The sequence below is a fragment of the Piliocolobus tephrosceles genome, chromosome 13 (genome assembly GCF_002776525.5).
Source record: "Piliocolobus tephrosceles isolate RC106 chromosome 13, ASM277652v3, whole genome shotgun sequence".
NCBI lineage: Eukaryota > Metazoa > Chordata > Mammalia > Primates > Cercopithecidae > Piliocolobus > Piliocolobus tephrosceles.
The window spans coordinates 41,708,128-41,728,028 of NC_045446.1; the positions used below are offsets into that span (position 1 = coordinate 41,708,128).

At 37.7% G+C, this 19,901-nt stretch overlaps 2 protein-coding genes across 3 annotated transcripts in view; one reads left to right on the forward strand and one right to left on the reverse strand.

Moving 5' to 3' along the window:
• GAS2 (growth arrest specific 2) overlaps positions 1–10,140 on the reverse strand; it is a 172,952-nt gene extending 162,812 nt beyond the window's left edge. For both annotated transcript variants that reach the window (XM_023191510.2, XM_023191509.2), the window contains exon 1: positions 9,513–10,140. The gene's annotated coding sequence lies outside the window, so the exon portion shown is untranslated. The remainder of the gene's footprint in view (positions 1–9,512) is intronic.
• Positions 10,141–11,138: 998 nt separating this feature from the next.
• Positions 11,139–15,044, forward strand: FANCF (FA complementation group F). The gene has a single exon (XM_023191508.3). It carries the CDS (start codon positions 12,113–12,115, stop codon positions 13,232–13,234), a length of 1,122 nt encoding a protein of 373 aa, XP_023047276.2. The 5' UTR covers positions 11,139–12,112; the 3' UTR covers positions 13,235–15,044.
• Positions 15,045–19,901: the final 4,857 nt, after the last annotated feature.

Sequence of the window (19,901 nt, forward strand, 5' to 3'; positions counted from 1 at the left end):
TATTCCAAAGGGCTTATACTTGGGTGCATTTAGATGAAAGCAACAGAAAGTAAAACTGAAACTGGAAAAAAAAAAAGCATTTGGGAATATATGTAAGGTTACATAATTTTAAACAGGTTTGTTTAAGGTTTGTCTTAATCCAATTTTTATTTGTGATTCTGATATTTTCTTGGTTTGGGGAAGGAGATATCTATGGCAGCTTTGGGCTTCAGGTATATATACAAAATATATATGTAATTTATATAAAAATCTATAGTTTACATATATGAATAATATATAAATATAAACTAATTTACATTTAAAAATAAATATTTATTACAAATACATGACTAGATAATATTAAGACAATATAAATTGTATTAATATTAATATCATATAGATTATATTACTATAATATAAATTATAGTAATATAATTTATTAATATAAATTACATATATAATTTTTACATATAAAGGAAGATGTATGGTATATACATAGTTATATGCTATATATAGATGTTATATATGTCTAGTAAGTATATATAAATGTATAACATTATTTTAAATAAAAATTTATATTACCTATTTATATTACCTAATACAAATATAATAATATACAATATTTATATTAGTAATAAAATATTATTTATATTAATAATATAAATGATGTAAATAATATATTGTTAATAATATATATCAATACATTTAACTATATTAATATTTATATTATATTAACATTATTGATATATTAATATAATATAAATCATATTAATATTAATTATATTACTAATTATATAATTAAAATATAGTATATTATAATGTTTTAATATACAAAATATATTTATATGCAATATATATTATTTTATTAATACATAAAATATATTTATATATTACATATTTTAATTATATAATATAATTATATTAATAACAATGTAATTATTTGTATCAATATTAATAAATATAAATAATATATTTAAATGTATTATTGATATATATTATCTACAATATATTATTTATATTATTTATATTAATAGAAATAATATATAATATATTATTTATATTATTTATATTATATAAATAACATATAATTATTAATATAAATATATTGTATATTATTATATTTATATAATTATATATAAATATATTTCATATATTAAATATATTTATATATTATATATAAAATATATAAATGTTAATATAATTATATTTATATGTAATATATATAATTAATTTAATTATATTCATATATTAATATATAACTTATTATATAATATTAATAAAATTATATTAATTATTAACTATATAATAAAACATAATATATTAATATTATATCAATATTATAATATAAATATTTATATTATATCAATATATTAATATAATATAAATATTACTATTTATAGTAATAGTAATAAATATTACTATTTATAAAATTTATAAATATAAATATAAATAAATATTACTATTATAGTTAAATGTATTATTGATATAAATATATATTAATATCAACAATATGTTATTTATATTAATATAAATATTGTATATTGTTATATTTAAATAATATAAATAGGTAACAAATTTTTATATAACATGTGTTCATATATACTTACTAGACATATATACCATTTATATATAACATATATAACTATGTATATAACACATATATCTTCCTCTTTATGTAAAGAGGAAGAGAGAAAGTATCTAGTATGTTTGATAGTAAGCCTGTATAGTCTAACATTCTCTTATGGCTAACTTAAAATTAGTTAATGTTCATCTACTGACACTGAAGAAGTAATAAAAGTTTTCACTAGATCCTCTAGGCCTAATTGATTAAAATTAATTCATATGGATATTTCTGAACAAATTTCTGACATTAGAGAATGTTATACATTGATTGGCTTAAGGCTAGGTTCCTGAATTAATTACTGAATTAGAAGGGGATTGAATTAACATGATTAGCTCAAAATGATCAAATCCCCCATTGAGCTGAGCTCTGGTCAGTATCCCAAATTGCACGGCTGTTATGCAATGTGAGTGAGTAAGCGGTAGAACTCATATTAAAAGACAGCCACAATTTTATATTTGTGGCATTTTATATTTGTTACCCCATTTAATCCTTACCAGGGCCCATGAGGTAGGTTGTTTGTGAAAGCATCTTTTCCTGATCCTTAGTTGTTTGTGTTGCCTAACTCCTATCGTTTGAATGACATCTTAATTTAATACAACCTCCTGTTTTCCCAGAATGGTGGATTGGAGGCATTGTTAGCATGTCTCTCCCACTGAGAAAGACAAAATACTGTGTAGAGATTCATGCTGTGAACTTTTCTCCAAGAAGCAACACAGGAATTTAACAGAAAAACTGAAAAAACAAAAAACAAGCAAACAAAAACATAGATCCTTTGAAAGAAGCAGTGGGCAGCAACCTACACCCTAAGCCAGGCGGAAAACTGAGTCCCCAGAGTGTGAGTGGGGAGGGATTGCCTCCACGGTAAATCCATAAGCCAGGCAGAAAACTGAGAGTCCCCAGAATGTGAGTGGTGAGACTGCCTCCATGATATATACTCCCACTGGGGAACCTGCCCCAGGCCATGGAGGAAGGCCTTAACCCTATCTAACACTGATTTAGTGAGTGATTTAGTGAGCTGATTTAGTGAGTGGTGAGGAGTATATGAGAAGGAGCAGCATTAGAACACGCTTTGCATACACTCCCAGACTCCAGTGGGGACGGAGGAAAGCCACTCCAAATCCTACCTCACAGGGGACCTCACAGAAGTAAGCCAGCTAACTCAGGCAGCAGTCACCGGTGGAAAGAAGCTCCCAGTGGAGTTTCACAATATAATCTTTAACAGGGATGAACCACTTTGGTGAGAACTGAGACAAGTGGGAAGTACTACAAGCCACAGGTGCAGGACCTGGGCACTCCAGCTCTGCAGGCAGACAGGGAGGGGTGTGGTCTGAAAGCCAGCATTCCTGTCTTGGTAGGGAAGGCTTATGGCCTGGGGCAGTTTTGAGTGCTGAGCACAGGCTATCTGGAACTCAGTTGGCTGCTGCAAGTGAAACACTGCAGGTGTGAGATGTGCCTTGACAAGTGCGTAGGGGCCAGGCGAGGCTTACTGCTATGGACTACCCACTGCTCACCATACGGATTCTTCTGCACAACAAAGGCAGCAGTGCTCCTCCCTGGAATGTTCCCTCAGAGGCCACAGAACTGCCCTTTGATCGCCACTAGAGCTGCTGCTTATGCTGGCATGTGGGAGGCCAGAGTGTGGGACCTGATTGATCCAACCACCACCTGGCTTTGCACCTCCATCTACCCTAGTATCCTAACACAAAGGGCAGGGACTTTGGGGAGTCCCATGACCCTGCCCATTGCCTGAGACACCACAGTACCTACCCTGGGTAACATAAGATAAGCACAAATCCCATCACAATCACTGCAGCTGACACTCTTTTGCAAGCACCGCCTCCTGGCTGGAGGCCAACTGACACAGTCCATTACAGCATCTGTTGGCACAAAAACACAGCTCCCCTGAAGGAGAAAACTTTTGGATGACCTCAGTTAGTACCACTGCCTGCATTACTCTGGGTAACCAGGAGGTCTTTAGTCTATTCATGTGACCAGTATATTACTACTACAGCTGGCATTTGAGAATAGCAATGCATTAAGGCTATTTATAACCAAGAAAATCTCAGAGTCTACATCACTCCCCTGCCACCCCCATCAGAACTTCTGCTGGTACCCACTACTGGGAGATTAGAGAACAGGTCCTATCACTGGATCCCTTCCAGACATTCCCCAGCACCATCCTGGAGAATGGCAGCCCCACTGGGTGGCTAGAACCAGAAGAGAAGCAGCAGGATTGACAGCAGTTTGGCCCTCAGGGATCCCTCCTCCCAGGGGAAGTGGGAATATAGCACATCAAGGGAGCACCCTATGAGACCAAAGAATCCAGACTGCAGGCCTTTAGTCCCAAAACTGTCCATCTGTGGGAAGTTTATTTCAGCAAAGGCACAGGTACAGTGCAGGGCTCAGTGGAGAAAGTTTGTGCCTCTACTCCAATCATCAGGTAGCCCTGGTGCTCATGAAGCATCCTGGGGAAGAAGACTTTTTCTTCTGGATATGGTTTGGTTATGTCCCCACCCAAATCTTATCTTGAATCGTAGTTCCCATAATTTCCACATATTATGGGAGGAACCCAGTGGGAGATAACTGAATCATGGGAGCAGTTTCCCCCATCCTGTTCTCATGGTAGTGACTGAGTATCACAAAAGCTAATGGTTTTATAAGGGGAAACCCCTTTCACTCTCTTTGCTAGCCATTGTGTAAGACGTCCCTTTGCTCTTCCTTCATCTTCCGCCATGAATGTGAGGCCTCCCCAGTCATGTGGAATTGTGAATCAATTAAACCTCTTTTCTTTATAAATTGCCCAGTCATGGGTATGTCTTCATCAGCAGTTTGAAAACAGACTAATGCACTTCCTCTTGCCCATCACTGCAAACATAGCTGTGGCTTCTCCCACAGGAGCTTGGCATGGGTGCACATGTAGAGAGGCTTCCTGGAACACTTCCAGGTGACTGCATCCCCACAGGAGGAGTGTCCTCCAGGTTCAGACTTACATGAGGGATAGAGTCATAGTCTTTTTCTACATGTAACATCACCATTCCTGCAGAAGAAAAGGGATGCCTGTGTCATCTGAATAGCTGGAACACTGGGTTAGGAGTGTGACTGGGAGTTGGATCACTTTCCTCCTGGCCTGACTGGGGAACTACAGTGGCTCCTCCCTTCACCACGAAAAGACCTTAGTGCATTTCACTGAAAGCTTCTCCAGCTGCCTCTGCCAAGGTTAGGATGTCTGCCCATCACTGGATAATGCATTACACCCCTGCTTTAGCTGCAGCCTGTTTTTACCCATGAATACCTCCTACTTGCCTGAAGCCTGAACTGTTCAACCCAGTGAATAAAATACTGAGAAAATAAATGAATTAATGAATGAATTAATGTACACCACTCGGGAACAAAATAAGCTTCATGACATCTTTGTCATTCTGGCACCATAGGAGACAGTGAACCTGCTCACACACTAAGCACATTGCTACTATAACCAGTATCTGAGAAGGCCATCACACCAAGGAGTTCATACAGATTTTTCACACAGATTCTTCATCACTGAAAACACCAAGAGCTGAAATAAACTATAAACATTAAAGTCACATCCTCAGGAGGGAAAAACAGAAATTGAAAAACCACATTTGAATAAAAAACAAATTCAAGAAATAATTAGAAGAAATGGTCTACCCAAATGAGAAGAAATCAGAAAAATAATTCTAGCAATATGTAAAAACATGATTCTATAATACCACAAAGATTCTACTAACTCTCCCGCAATGGATCCAAACCAAGATGAAATCTTTAAAATACCAGATAAAAAGTTCAAGAGGTTGATTATTAAGTTCCTCAAGGAAATGCAAGAAAAAGATGAAGGACAATACAATAAAATTTAAAAGAAAGGTTATGAATGAAAGATTTCCTAAACAGATTCATATTTTAAAGAAAAAAAAAATCAGAACTCTGGAAACAAAACACACATTTAGGGAATTACAAAATGCAGGGAAAAGTTTTAACATTAGACTAGACCATGTGAAATAAAGAATTCCAGAATTTGAAGACAAGGTTTTTGAATTAACCCAATCACACAAAAATAAAAAGAAAGAATTAAAAGAAATGAATAAAATCTCTAAGAAACATGGGATTACGTAAAAGCGTCAACCTAAGAATCATTGACATTCCTGAGGGGGAAGAAAAAGCAAAAAGTTTGGAAAACTTACTTATTTGAGGGAATAATTAAGGAAAACTTCCCTAGCTTTGCCAGAGATTTAGATATCTAAATACAAAAAGCTCAAAGAACTCCCGGGAAATGCACTGCAAAAAGGCCAACACCAAGACCTAAAGTCATCAGGATATCTAAAGTCAATGTGAAAAAAAAAATTCCGAGAGCAGTGTGAAAAAAGCATCAGGTAACCTATAAGGTAAAACCTTTTAGACTAACAACCGACTTCTCAGCAGAAGCCTTATAAGCCAGAAAGGGCTATGGTCCTATTTTAGCCACCTTAAGCAGAATAACTATCAGCCAACAATTTTGTAACCAGTAAAGCTAAGTTTCATAAATGAAGGAAAAATAAACTGTTTCTCAGACAAGAAAATGCTAAGGGAATTTGTCACTGTCTGACTATTAGCTAGTTTAACCAAGAAAAGAAGAGAGAAGATCCAAATAAGCTAAATTAGAAATGAAAATGGAGATGTTACAACCAACCCCAAAGAAATACAAAATATCTTTCAAGACTACCAAGAACACCTCTTTGCAAACAAACTAGAAAATCTAGAGAAAATGAATACATTTCTGGAAACACACAGCCCTCCTAGCTTGAATCATGAAGACATAAAAATAGTGAATAAGCCAATCACAAGCAGTGAGATTGAATCAGTAATACAAAATTTGTCACACACACACACACACACACACACACACACACAGTCTAGGGCCAGATGGATTCACAGCCAAATTTTACCAGACATTCAAAGAATTGGTAACAATCCTACTGAAACTATTGCGAAAGATTGAGAAAGAGGGAATCCTCCCTATTTCATATGAAGACAGTATCACCCTGAAACCAAAGCCAGGAAAAGACATAACAAAAAGGAAAATTACAGACCAATATCTCTGATGAACATAGATGCAAAAATATTCAACAAAATACTAGCAAACTGAATCCAACAGCACATCAAAAAGATAATTCATCATGATCAAGTGGTATTCATCCCAGGGATGAATCAATGGCTCAACATATGTAAGTTAAAAAATGTGGTTCGTCACAGAAACAGAATTAAAATAATAGCAACATGATTATCTCAATAAATGCAGATAAAGCAATCATTAAAATCCAGCATCTCTTTATGACATAAATCTCAACAAACTAGGCATAGAAGAAACACACCTCAAAATAATAAAAGCCATATATAACAAACCCACAGCCAACATTCATGTTGAAGCATTCCCCCTAAGAATTGGAACGAGACAAAGATGTCCACTTTCATCACTTCTAATCAACACAGCATTGGAAGTCCCAGTCAGAGCACTCAATCAAGAGAAATAATACATAAAAGCACCCAAATTGGAAAAAAAAGGAGTCAACTATCTCGGTTTGCTGATGATGTGATAATATACCTAGGAAACCCCTAAGACTTCTCCAAAAGACTCTTAGATTTGATAAATGAATTTAGTAAAGTCTCAGGTCACACTGCTTTACACCAATAGTGTCCAAGCTGAGAATAAAATCAAGAACTCAATCCCTTTTACAGTAGCTGCAGAAAAATAAAACACCTAGGAATTTACTTAACAAAGGAGAGGAAAGATCTCTACAAGGAGAACTACAAAACACTGCCGAAAGATACCACAGATGACACAAAAAAATGGAAATACACCTCATGCTCATGGCCTGGAAGAATCAATATCATGATAATGACCATACTGCCTAAAGCCATACACAGATTCAATGCAATTCCTATCAAAATACTAACATTGTCTTTCACAGAATTAGAAAAAGTAATCATAAAATTCATATGGAACCAAAAACCAGCCTGAAAAGCCAAAGCAATCCTAATCAAAAAGAACAAATCTAGAGGCATCGCATTACTCGACGTCAAATTCTACAAGGCTGTAGTAAGCAAAGCAGCATGACACTGGTATAAAAGTAGATATATAGACCAATGGAAGAGAATAGAGAACTCAGAAATAAAGCCAAATACTTACAGCCAGCTGATCTTCGACAAAGCATACAAAAACATAAATTGGGAAAAGGACACCTTATTTAATAAACGGTGTGGGGAAAAGTGGATAGCCCTATGTAGAAGAATGAAACTGGATCCCTATATCTCATCATTTAAGAAAAATCAACTCAAGATGTATTAAAGACATAAATTTAAGAGCTGAAACCACAAAAATTCTAGAAGAAAACTTAGGAAAAACTCTTCTGGACACTGACCGAGGCAAAGACTCATGACTAAGACCCCAAAAGCAAATGCAACAAAAACAAAAATAAATAAGTGGGATCTAATTAAACTAAAAAGCTTCTGCACAGTGAATGAAATAGCCATCAGAGCAAACAGACAACTCACAGAATGGGAGAAAATATTTGCAAAATATACATCAGATAAAGGACAAATATCTAGAATCTATAAGGAACTCAAACAAATCAGCAAGAAAAAAAAATCCCATTAAGAAGTGAGCAAATGACATGAATACACATTTCTCAAGAGAAGACACAGAAATGGCCAACAAATGTATGAAAAAGTACTCAACTTCACTAATTATCAGGGAAATGCAAATTAAAACCACAATGGGATACCACCTTACTCCAGCCAGAATGGTCATTATTTAAAAGTCGAAGAACAATAGATGTTGTCATGGATGTGGTGGAAACAGAATGCTTATACACTGTTGGTGGCAATGCAAACCAGTACAACCTCTATGGAAAAGGATACTACCTTACTCCAGCCAGAATGGTCATTATTTAAAAGTCGAAAAATAGATGTTGGCATGGATGTGGTGAAAAGGGAATGCTTATACACTGTTTGTGGGAATGTAAACCAGTACAACCTCTATGGAAAACAGTATGGAACTAAACGTAGAGCTACATTTGATCCAGCGATACCACTACTAAGTATCTACCCCAAAGAAAAGAAGTCATTATATCAGAAAGACACTTGCATGTATACGATTATCACAGCACAATTCACAATTGCAAAGATACAGAACCAATATAAGGGCCCAACAACTGAAAAGTGGATAAAAAAAGTTATATATATATATATATATATATATATGTACACACATACATACATACACATACACATACCATGGAATACTATTCAGCTATAAAAAGAATGAAATAATATATTTTCCAGCCACTTGGATGGAACTGGAGGCCATTATTCTAAGTGAAGTAACTCAGGAATGGAAACCTAACACTGCATGTTCTCACTCGTTATGTGGGAGCTAAGCTATGGGTATGCAAAGGCAGACAGAGTGGTATAACGGACACTGGAAACTTGGAAGCAGGGGAGGTGGGATGGGGTGAGGGATAAAAATCTCCACGTTGGGTACAACATACACTACTCAGTTAAAGGGTACACTAAAATCTCAGGCTTCACCACAATAAAATTCCACCAAGTAACCAAAATCCACACTTGTACCCTTAAAAGCTGTTGAAATAAAAATAAACAAAAAAGAAAAAAAAGAAGTCTGTTAAAGCAATGAAAAGAGGACAAAAATAATTTATGAGCTACAATATTTGAAAACTTCACTAACGAAAAGAAAAAATAAAAATAAATACATAAAAATAAAATTTGCTGAAATTTGGCCCTTTTTTCCCCCAATTTACTGTATCCGAGGAATTTGGGGATCAAAACCAAAAGGAGGGAGATTATTCCTGGTATTCATGGCACACAGTACACACATTTGTGTTCTCATATAGTTTACCTTGTATTATTTCTCTCACTTGGATTTTCTTCTGTCCCACGATTGTTCAAATACTTTGAGGCCTAAATCAAGTATCAGTCCTCTGTAGTTTTCCAAGAACTCTCCTGTCAGTTTATATCTAGTCTCTCATAGCAACATCCTTAAAATGTTCAAAATATATAAAATCTGCTTTGCATTATAATTAAGTTTTTGTATCCCTACCCACTCTGTCTCAAGAATATAGGCTAAAATCCTAGGCTTTTCTTTCTTCTACAGGGGGAACTTCATAGACATTTTAGTTAATGAAAATAGACTAACCTGAAATATGTAGGAGTTTATACATTACTATGCTCAAGGAAGAATTTAAAATCAAGATTTAAATACATAAGTAGAAAGGCATGAAGCTAAAATTAATCTGCGTAATTCTGGCCATACACTGTCATCCCCATTGTGAATCAAAGTTTTTTTGGATTTTTCCACCTCCTTAAATAGGCCTGATTCTTTCAACTCAGATACCTGCAAAAAAAAAGTTAAGGATTCCTGTAGCCTTGAAGGCTCCTCTCAACATTCAGCTTTGAATTTTCAACTGAAAAGTCAGTTTCTTTTCTTTTTTTTTCTCTCTCCCCCGCCCCCCCTTTTTTTTTTTTTGAGAGGGAGTCTTGCTCTGTTGCCCAGGCTGGAGTGCAGTGGCCCGATCTCAGATCTCGGCTCACCGTAACCTCCACCTCCTGGGTTCAAACTATTCTGCCTCAGCCTCCCGATTTGCTAGGATCACAAGTGTGCACCGCCATGCCCAGCTATTTTTTTTTTTTTTTTTTTTTTTTTCCAGTAAGGACAGAGTTTTGCCATGCTGGCCAGGCTGGTCTCGAACTCCTGACCTCAGGTGATCCACCCGCCTCGGCTTGGCTCTCCAACGTGCTGGGATTACAGGCGTAAGCCACTGTCCCCGGCCTGAAAAGTCAGTAATTAAAGAGACCTAGGAAGGTCCTATCACCTAAGACTTGGTGACCCTACTCAATTTCATCCTCCTATCACATTTGAGGTTATTCATTTAATGTCTCTCTTAAATGGTACAACACGAACTTTTCCACTCATGCTAGGACTGCATTTATTTAACTACTAAATCTGTAGCACCTCATACTATGTATCGTAATAGGTGTTCAATATAAGAATAAATAAATGAATTAGTGATGCCTGTACATTTGCTAAAGGCAGGCTGCACATTTGGTTCCAAGTTTCTAGTAGCCAAGAAAAATAATTTTAAGATTCATAGTACCCTTAGGATAAAATAAAACGATTTCAGGACCAAATACGAGTTTGAGATAACTAATAAAAATCAAATAATAGCCGAGCGCGGTGGCATACGCCTGGAATTCCAGCACTTTGGGAGGCCGAGGCGGGAGGATCACTTGAGGTCAGGAGTTCGAGACCAGCCTGGCCAACAAGGTGAAATCCCGTTTCTACTAAAAATACAAAAATTGGCCACACCTGGGCGACAGAATGAGCCTCCATTTCAAAATAAATAAATGCATAAATCTGAATTAACAGCATGCACATGACTGCTTTACTTTCTAAAAGTAAAGGAATGCTTATTTTAATAAATGAAAAATGACTTTTCCCCTCTTTTAAATTTCTCTTCCCCTTTTTGTTAAAGTACAAAACACCTTCCCCCCACTTTTTCGAATAGTTTGGGCTGTGTCTTTAGGACTAGAAAGAAATTCAGCTCAAACGAATTACTATATTATCAACTTTAGTAAGAATTGTGCATTTGCTACACAATGCAACTCCTAGGAGTTGACAAATGTTTGTTAAGTGCATCATAGGACCTATGAGCGACATAGGACCTTCTCCTCCCTACTCTCTTCTCACAGTTTTTATTTAATCAAACATTTATTATTGTTTGATGCTCTTAAATGCCATTTCCTTCAGCTGATTGTTTGTGTGAGAGAAGAGTCAATTAAGCTATTTTGTCCCAAAAATTACGAAAATGAAAATTGTACAATTGTGAAGTAAAATTTTGTTCCTTTGCAAATTTTAATAAATTATTAAAGTTTATTTTTTGTTTCAAATAATCAGGGCTTCAGTTCTAATAACGAAAGGACAATGTGAAGGCCTAGAATTTAGCATAGTGCCTGGCATTAATAGGACGTCAGTACATTTTTAGTACATGTTTCTCAAATAGATCTTAAAATTTCATTTAAGAGCGTTTCCTCACGTCACGGTATGTCTCTGGCGTTACTTAATTTTGAAAAACCTCAACACAGATTCTAGTTTTAGGCAAAGCTCAGAAAAGTTCTACTTAAGGACATTTCCAAAGCGAAAGGAAGCGCGGAGACGTTCATGACTGGCATCATCTCGCATATGGGCTCCGGAAATTCTCTGTAGGACGCCCTACATCTGCTCTCCCTCCACTAAGAAGAACCTCTTCGTGTGGCGAAAGTAAAAGTATTAAGGCTTTTAAGTTGCCCAGTCAAGGAACACGGATAAAGACGCCAGGAGATTGACATGCATTTCGACCAATAGCATTGCAGAAAGGCGGATCATTTCACGGATGTCCCAATCAGTACACAGAGAGTCGCCGTCTCCAAGGTGAAAGCGGAAGTAGGGCCTTCGCGCACCTCATGGAATCCCTCCTGCAGCACCTGGATCGCTTTTCCGAGCTTCTGGCGGTCTCACGCACTACCCACGTCCGCACCTGGGACCCCGTCACTGTGCGCCGGGCCCTGCAGTGGGCGCGCTACCTGCGCCACATCCATCGGCGCTTTGGTCGGCACGGCCCCATTCGCACGACTCTGGAGCGGCGGCTGCACAACCAGTGGCGGCAGGAGGGCGGCTTTGGGCGGGGTCCAGTTCCGGGATTGGCAAACTTCCAGGCCCTCGGTCACTGTGATGTCCTGCTCTCTCTGCGCCTGCTGGAGAACCAGGCCCTCGGGGATGCAGCTCGTCACTACCTGGTGCAGCAACTCTTTCCGGGCCCTGGCGTCCCGGACGCTGATGAGACGCTCCAAGAGAGCCTGGCCCGCCTCGCCCGCTGCGGGTCCGCGGTACACATGCTGCGCTTCAACGGCTATAGAAAAAACCTGAATCTCCAGGAGGACTCTCTGATGAAGACCCAGGCGGAGCTGCTGCTGGAGCGTCTGCAGGAGGTGGGGAAGGCCGAAGCGGAGGGTCCCGCCAGATTTCTCAGCAGCCTGTGGGAGCGTTTGCCTCAGAACAACTTCCTGAAGGTGATAGCGGTGGCGCTGTTGCAGCCGCCTTTGTCTCCCCGGCCCCAAGAAGAGTCGGAACCCAGCATCCACAAAACACCTGGAGAGGGGAGCCAAGCGCTAGTCCACTGGCTTCTGGGGAATTCGGAAGTGTTTGCTGCCTTTTGTCGCGCCCTCCCAGCCGGGCTTTTAACTTCAGTGACTAGCCGCCACCCAGCACTGTCTCCTGTCTATCTGGGTCTGCTAACAGACTGGGGTCAGCGTTTGCATTATGACCTTCAGGAAGGCATTTGGGTTGGAACTGAGTCCCAAGATGTGCCCTGGGAGGAGTTGCACAATAGGTTTCAAAGCCTCTGTCAGGCCCCTCCACCTCTGAAAGATAAAGTTCTAACTGCCCTGGAGGCCTGTAAAGCGCAGGATGGAGATTTCGAAGTACCTGGTCTTAGCATCTGGACAGACCTCTTATTAGCTCTTCGGAGTGGTGCATTTAGGAAAAGACAAGTTTTGGGTCTCAGCCCAGGCCTCAGTTCTGTATAGGCAATGCTGTGTTATTATTACTTGAATATAGAATATATAGTTTACAAAATGAAAATTACAATGTTCTCACCAAATATATGCCTTCGTGTGTCAAAAGTATAATTATTTTAGATGCTAATTTTGAATAGTTTATTAAACAATTATAAATGTGCAAAGTAACTGGCATGTGGTGTCGTGGATTTGCTGGATAGAGGAAGTGATTGGAAGTACTCAAAGCCATGGAATTAGCAATAGTTTGCTTTTTAATAGAAGGCCCACTTGTAAGAATATTGAAAATATATGTACCGTTTAAAGAAAAAGCAGCTTTAAGTTGACAAAATACCCTTTTTCTTTCAGTATGGTTTATTTTTCTAGGTTTTCTTTCCCTCCCTCAGTAGTGAAGAGTTTTCTTTAACCAACCAATATGTGGCAGTGTCAGGAATGTTGGTTTGAAAAGCTATTGGCCTATCTAGAGTTTGGCCTTGTTAAGCTAGTATTCTAAGTATTCTAACCAGTTAACCAGCCTCAGTATGCATTAAAATTGTATTATTAAGAAAGTTTGCTTCTCATTTTCTGCAAATTCTTACTCTGAAAATGAGTCACCACATAGTATGTCCATTTAAAGCATTGACTCACAGACAAATGTTAAAGCACAGTAAATACAAATATATGCCTTTGGATATTAAATTAATGCTTGATGATGGAAGAATCAAAACAAACTTTCTTTTCTTTTTTTTGAGACAGAGTCTTGCCCTGTCGCCCAGGCTGGAGTGCAGTGGTGCGATCACTGCTCACTGCAACCTCCGCCTCCCAGGTTAAAGCAATTCTGACTCAGCCTCCCAAGTAGTTGGGATTACAGGCCCACGCCACCATGCCCAGCTAATTTTTTGTAATTTTAGTAGAGACGGAGTTTCACCATGCTAGCCAGGCTGGTCTCAGACTCCTGACCTGGTGATCTGCCTGCCTCAGCCTTCCAAAGTGCTGAGATTACAGGCGTGAGCCACCGCGCCCAACCAAAAGAAACGTTTTAAGTAGAAGATCCAGGTTTGAGTGCAACTTCTGCCGTTAACTAGGTTAATAAATCACAAACTTGGGACCACAGTTGCCTTATATGTAAATGAAGTGTTTAGACTAAAATAGTTAAATGTCCTTATTTTTTCCTTGGTGGCTGCCCTATGGAAACAGTTTAGAATATTTGTTTTGCATGTAGGAACCTAGTTGTGTTAGTTTACCTGGGTGTTCCATAGCTGATAGTGATTTCCAATAACCAAACTTAAGGGCAATTTATTCATTTTTACTAGGGAAGTAGAACTTTACAGTAATCAAGATATTTTTGTCCATATCCAGGTTAGCTGGTAACAGGATTTTTTTGGAGGTAAAAAAATGGTATTTAGAAAGTTAATTTCTAATTCCAGAATAGAATAAAAACAGTAAGAGCTGTGTAATCTTGTGGAAAAAGAGTTGTATAATCTTGTAGAATTTCTCATTCTGTGGTACAACCCAGGGATAAGCTATTATTCCAGTAGTAAATATACTTTTCTAGATAATCTTGAGTGAAAACCAAGATTTTTCCTGTGATCAGATTCCTTTTTCTAATCTATGAAGGCCATCTTGTAGCTTACATTTGTCATTAATGCAAGAATAAAGACAATTCCTCCTGTCAGTTACATGAAATTATTTTTTTTAAAGAAACAACCCAGTGAGGAGTTCTACCATAGCAAGGCCTATTGTTAGCTTTAGCTTTAGAAAATAAGTTTGTGAACTTACTTCCCTATATTTGCAGTGGTATCTCACACTATGATTTACAATGAAATTATAAAGATTGACAATAGACTTAAATAACATTTTAAAATCTATTTTATACTTACCATTTATTATTCTGTTATTTTAGTCTCCATATGTACATTACATACATAATCTTATTTAATCTTTACACCAAAACTGTATTCTTATGAATATAAGCTAAAAGATTAAGTAAAATGCCCAAGGGTATAAACAAAAGCCACATGAAAGTGGAAACTGTATCTGTTATTTATTTTGTTTCCAGGAGCCTAGCATAGTGTTCAGTGTATGGTAGATACTTCTAGTGTTTGAATAAATGAAACAAACCAGCATTAGAGCTTTATATCCGTTCTCTTAAAGACTTGAAAAGATTAAGAATCTCTGCATACACAGAGAGAAAAATGAGAGGAAGACTATAAAAATAGAATATTTGATAACTTCTTTATAACATCTAGAAATATTTATTTTGTGTTTTTTTTCCCTATGTCCTATCAAATGAGGGAGCACTATTGAAATCTCCCATTGTAACACTGTTTCAGGAAATTTTATCAATTATCATCTTATGTATTTTGAGCAATTTTATGACTTGAAAGCAAATATACAGTTGTTATATCATCTTAATGAATTGAACCTTTTATTTGTAGTGACTGCTTTTCTGCTTTAAAGTCTATTTTTGTCTATTGTCATTGTCATATATTAACTCTATATGATTGGACTTTTCCCTGCTATCCTATTTTGTGCTTTCCACTTCCTTTGATTTCTCTATGTTTCATTTCTCTCTCAGTTCTTTAATTGACTAAATATGTGTTTGCCTTCTTATTTCATGATCTTTTCCCCTGTACCAGTTAGGATGTTATATTCTATACCCATGCGTTTACTCTCAAAACTTATCATATTTAACTTAAAAATATCTAATATTAATATCTAAACCCTCCTTCTTAATGATACATTGGACTTTAGGAAACTTTAACACTGATCTCTTATCTCTAAACTCTCAAGTTATTATCCAGTGTTTTCGTTTAACAATTTTGTTTCCCATGATTGTACCTCAAATTCACTTGGAGAAGGTCTCTTGGTGGTAAACGTACTCAGTTTTTATTTACAAAGATCATTCCTTGTTGATGTTGTTGGAAGGTAATTTTGCTGTGTTCCTGATTTGAGGTTAACATGTTAAAGATATTAACTCTTTTCTGGTTTCCATTGCTGATATTAAGAAAGCTATTCATCTACTTGTGGTTCTTTTGTAAGTGATTTCTTCTTTCTGGTTTATTTTAAGGTGGTCCTGGTTTCAGTGTCTATAGTCACTTCAGAATATCTAATTGTAAATTTCTGTTTTTCTTGCTTGTTTTATGTTGTGTTTCATTTATGTGTGGATGTACATTTTTCTTCATTCTGAAAAATTTCCAGCCATTTTTTCCTCAATATTTCCTTTCTTCCATTTTTTCAAATCATTCCTGTCACTTTGATCAGGCCTATAATAGATCTTCTCACACTACTCAAATCATGTAACCTCTCTGTTCCAGTTTCTATCTCCATATTTTGCTCTGGAAACTGCTGTTATATCCCAAGATAAATTTCCCCATCTTCATTTTAGCCTACCACCAGGTTTTAGCTGAAAATGGCCACTCAGATAGATAGTAAATTTCCCAGTTTCTCCTACAGTTACATGTGGCCATAATGCTAGGTTTTGGTTACTTTTATATAAGCAGAAGTGATATGTACAACTTACTATTCATTCCCTAGAGATCTGAAATTATTTGCCCTTAATGCTCTGCTTCTCCCTTTTAATGGGCTGGAAAGTTAATTTGCTGCTAGTTTGCCGCTACCTTGAATCAGATGGCTGAAGATGACTGGGACAATTGCTGTAGACCCAAAGATGAAGTCATATGTACAGAATGGCAAAACAGAGCCCACCTGCCTAGCTTTTCCTGTTAATATAGGAGAGGAATACAACTTTCTCTTATAAACACTGCTTGGGATGTCTTATGTCATCAACATTGCCTATAACCCTAAGTAGTGTTGGTATAGTCTTGGTAATTCTGTCTGATCTGAGGTTTAAGCTATCAATTGAATTTTAAATTTCAGTGATTTTTTAAAAGTCTTATTTGGCTTTTTTTCTCCTAATCTGTTTACCTTTTAATAATCTCATATGGCAGGCTTTTTGTGATTCTGTTTTCATTTTTTATCATTGTTATTTTATCATCTAATAATCACAACCTGAAGTATTGGGGATCTAAACCTATTCTGTTGATTTTCACTCATGAGAGTTTCTTTCTTTACATCTTTTGTAATTTCTTATTGTAAGTTCACATGTGTTTGGTCATAGTCTATGTAAACCTAGGAGTCTAAACAGGGTATTCTTTGCCCAATGAAGGCATATTTAAATGCTTCTGCTAGAGAAATAGAGAACCCCCCTAACCTAGGACTACTTTGGTTTATTGTAAGAGTTTTGGCTTGAGTTTTTCTACCTTATGTTTTGCTCAAAGCATATTTTCCAAATCGTATTTGCTTACTACTCAGATCTCCCTGTTTTGGTGAAACAGATCTGAAGGGGTGGCTTGAAAATTTCCTTTATTTTCTGAAATCCCAACAAAACATTCAAAGAATGTTATATTGAGAATCTATTTGTTTTGTAGCAGTTGGGCCCTATGGAATATCTAGTTACTGATTTGCTAAAAGTGGAAGTCCTCATTTTCCCTTTAGCCCACACCAACCTAACTTCTGCCATCAACACTCCTCTGAAATAAGTCTTGTCAAGCTCACCAATCACCTGCATGATGCTAAATTCAAAGGACACTGTATTAGTCCATTTTCATAGTGCTATAAAGAACTCCCCAAGACAGGGTAATTTATAAAGAAAAGAGGTTTAATTGACTCAGTTCCACATGGCCTGGGAGGCCTCAGGAAACTTATGATCATGGCGGAAGGTGAAGAAGAAGCAAGTACCTTCCTTATGAGGCTGTAGGAGACAGAGAGAAAGAGAAAGAAGAGAGGAGGTGCCACACTTTTAAATCATCAGATCTCATGAGAACTCACTATCACGAGAACAGCATGGGGAAAACTGCCCCCATGATCCAATCAGCTCCCACTAGGCCCTTCCCTCAACACGTGAGGATTACGATTCAAGATGAGATTTGGTTGGGTTCACAGAGCCAAACCATATCAGACACTTTTCTGGTATTCAGTTATTTGACTTCTCAGCAGCATTCAATACCATGGCCTATCCTCTCTTTTTTGAAACTGGGCTTGGAATTCTATTGTTATAACATACATGACACCACTCTATCCTAGTTTCCTCTTACCTCTCCAGCAATTTTTTTATAGTCTACTTTTTTGTCTCCTCTTCTAATCATACTTTAAATATTCAAAATATTTAAATATTCTCAGTGTTTAATAACGCTGCCTCTTTTGTGTAGTGCTCTCACCCCATGTGATCTCATCCATTTCTGTAGTGTTAAATACTAACTATATGGTATGAATTGCACAATTTATATCTTTAGCCTGGCGGTCTCATCATAGCTTCAGGACCAATATCGCCACTTGAATGTCTCACAAGCCTCTCATAACAAACACCTAAACCAACTCTAAATATCAGAGAGAGGGTGGAGCAAGATGGCCAAACAGAAACCAATCATTCCCCTGACTCCCCAGCAAGGACATTGAGTTAAGATATGTATACAGAAAAAAGATCTTCATAGCAACCAAAAATCAGATGAGAACTCATAGTGCCTGGTTTTAACTACATATTGGTAAAAGAGGTACTGAAGTGATTTAAAAACAGTCCTGAATCACAAATGCCATCCCTTCCTCACACCAGGAAGCAGCAGCCTCTGAGCACTGAGAGAGGGAGAACACAGCAATTGTAAAGCAATGAATTCTAGTGCTGTCCTGTTACAGCAGAAAGGAAAACCGGACCACACTCATCCTGCCCACAGAGGGAACATTTAAACCAGCCCTAGTGGGAATCTGAATTCCTGCAAATCTCACCAACATGGGCTACAGGCTATAGCAGTCTGTCTCTCCAAGTAAACTTGAAAGGCACTCTAGGTCATAAACTCCTAGGCAAGTCCTTGTGTTGAGTTAGGCCCATAGACAATGGACTGAAAGGGCACATGGCATACTGATAAACCAGCTGGGGCAGCCAAGGGAGTTCTGCCATCACTCCTCCCCTAACCTCAGGTGGCACAGCTCATGTCTCCAAAAGAGACCCTTTCCTTTCACTTGAGGAGAACAGAGGCAAGAGTGGGGAGGACTTTGTTTTGCATGTAGGATCCCAGTCCAGCCAGAGAAGAATAAGGGACTGGTCAGAGTAGTGAGGCCCCTGTTCCAGACACTACCTCCCAGATGACATTTCTAGATACACCCTGGGCCAGAAGGGAATGGAACCTGCTGCCTTGAAGGAAAGGACCCACTACTGGCAGCATTTATCACCTGCTAACTGAAGAACCCTTGGGCCCTGAACAACCAGCAGTGATGCCCAGGTACTATATTGAAGGCCTTGGTGAGCCTCTGAGATTTGCTGACTTCAGGTGAGACTCAGTACATAACCAGCCATGGTAGCTAGGGGGCAAAATTTCTTCTACTTGAGAAAAGGTGAGGGAAAAGTAAAGGGGACTTTTTTTCCCGCACTTTGGGCACCAACAAGAGGAGGAAGGGACCAAGTGTCATCCTGAGGTCTTTGATTCTAGGACTTGACTTTTGGATGACATTTTTGGACCTGCCCTGGGCCAGAGGGAAGCCCACTGCTCTGAAGGACGAGTCCCGGGCCAGGCGGCATTCACAACACACTTAAGAGACTGTGGGCCTTAAGGGAACATCGGAGGTAGTCTGCCAATACTTCTCACGGCCTGGGGTGGCAGTGGCTGTGGGAAGAGGCTTCTCTGCCTTTAGAAAGGTATAGGGAGAG

Coding starts and splice junctions, on each gene's coding strand:
- FANCF (XM_023191508.3), top strand. CDS start 12,113: ATGGAATCCCTCCTGCAGCACCTGGATCGCTTTTCCGAGCTTCTGGCG.